Source organism: Otolemur garnettii, unplaced genomic scaffold (genome assembly GCF_000181295.1).
Source record: "Otolemur garnettii isolate 467f Iridium unplaced genomic scaffold, OtoGar3 scaffold00759, whole genome shotgun sequence".
Classification (NCBI taxonomy): Eukaryota; Metazoa; Chordata; class Mammalia; order Primates; family Galagidae; genus Otolemur; species Otolemur garnettii.
This window is the reverse complement of record NW_003853154.1, coordinates 3580-5677: the sequence shown is the minus strand read 5'-3', so window position 1 is coordinate 5677 and position 2098 is coordinate 3580. Positions and strand designations below refer to the sequence as shown.

The window sequence follows — 2098 nt, the reverse complement described above, 5'->3', positions numbered from 1 at the left end:
TTCTTCCACTGACTGGGTTTAGTGCAGTGGTTCTCAATCTTCCTAATGCCTCCTATTGTTATGACCCTTTAATACAGTACCTCATGTTGTAGTGACCCCCAACCATAAAATTAATTTTGGTGCTACTTCATAACTATAGTTTTGCTACTGTTATGAATTGTAACATAAATATCTGATATGCAGGATGTATTTTCATTGTTACAAAGGGTCTAGGCCTTGGCTACATTCAATCACAGGTAGAAAATGCACACACTTGAAAGTCTTTCATTTTGTTTATGGCTAGACTAAATGCTTCCTATTATTTGATTTCTGTATATTAGGCTCTCTCTCCATAAATGTTGTTTTAATTGAATTCATTCAAAACTAATGAGTTGAAACCAAGAAAGATAATTTTATCACAGTATAGAAAACAAATTTGAATTATCAAATAGTGAACGGCATTGGACTTCAAAATAAGGCAACATCTGTGTAGGTGAATATTAGCATCATCTAGATCACTTTCTATGGAGACTTCATGGAGAAGATTTCTACCATGGTGGGAAAGTGAATTAGATGACCAAGGAGATCTATGTACTCTCCACAAACCCCACAAACCTATGATCCTATTTCTGCAGTTTCAGTCTAGACACAGCATCCCTCAGAGCCTGGTGAACCTGCTTGTTGCGCAGAGTATAGATGACTGGGTTCAGCAGTGGAGTCACCACCGTGTTCACAAGGGCAGCCTCTCTGTTGGAGTCCAGTCTGTCTGTTTGGTTTGGTTTCACTTATATGAAGACACAGCTGCCATACATCAGAGAGAGGACAAGGAGGTGGGAGGAGCAGGTGGAGAAAGCTTTCTGCCGCTCCTTGGCTGATGGGAGCCTCATGATGGTGACTACTATGTTGCTATATGCAATTAAGGTTATAAGGAAGGATGAAAAAAGGATAAAGGAAATGAGGCTGAAAGCCAACATTTCAATAGATCTGGTTTCAGAACAGGAGAGATGTATTAAGGAGCCAAGATCACAGAAGAAATGAGGGATAACATTGGGGCCACAGAAGGGCAGCTGGGAAACCTCGATGACCAGGCCAGTGATGATGAGGAAGGACAAAGCATAGCAGAAGGAAACCAGAAAGAAACAAACCCTCAGATTCATGATGGTCGGGTAGTGTAGAGGCTTGCAAATGGCCAGGTATCGATCCAAGGACATGGCAGCCATGAGGAAAAAAAGTGTTGCCCCCAGAAATAAGAAAGAAAAGGCTTGTGTGAGACAAGCAGTAAAGGGAATTCCTTGCCTTCCTAAAAGAAAGATGACCAGCAATTTAGGAATAACAGTGGTGATAAAACCACATTCACAGAAGGAGAAACTGCTGAGTAAAATGTACATTGGTGTATGGAGGCGATGGTCAGCCCAGGTGATGGAGATGATGAGGGTGTTTCCAGTGAGGGAGGCCAGGTATGCCAGCAGGTGCACCAGGAACAGGACGTTTCCCAGGTGCTGGACAGCAGGAAACCCCTCCAGAATGAACTCCTGGACTGCTGTCTCATTCCTCCTCTTTATCATTATTTCAGTTTCTCTTTCTCACATCAACTCTCTTTTATCTTCTCTGAAATATGAGGAATTTTATTGATGGTCACTGTTTAAAAAAGAAAACAATTGGCTTGCAGTCACTATTCATAGTGAAGATCATTTTCTATGTTTAAACATTTTATTTAATTAATGATTTATTAAACTATTAACCATTTATTTAAATCATATTTTATCCAATATTATTTGAACTTTTCCCATTGTTAAATTGTAATAATAGAAGGTTTATCTTTTTGCTTTGCTTTTGAGAAAAAAATTGTCTAGCAATTTTATTTTTCCAGAAAATAATATCTTTGAATAATAGTCCATTTAAGTAAACATCAAAATGAAATCATGAGCTCTTACAGACAAGAATAATAACACTAACCAATAACAATGAAGGCTGTCATTCCACAGAAAACATTCTTTCATGAGGTCACAGCATAGGTTTCAAGATTTCAGGTAGGACGTGTACTCTATAAGAGTACTGCCTTGAGCCCTCTGAAAATAGAAAGCATTTTTTAAAAAGTATTTCTATTACCATCTTTCAA

General features: G+C 38.6%; 1 protein-coding gene across 1 annotated transcript; it reads right to left on the bottom strand.

The window, feature by feature from the left end:
• Positions 1–602: 602 nt before the first annotated feature.
• Positions 603–1544, bottom strand: LOC100953755 (olfactory receptor 6C75-like). Its single transcript, XM_012814039.1, is given in 1 exon segment — positions 603–1544. A coding segment is annotated over 1 exon segment (942 nt).
• Between the last annotated feature and the right edge of the window lie 554 nt (positions 1545–2098).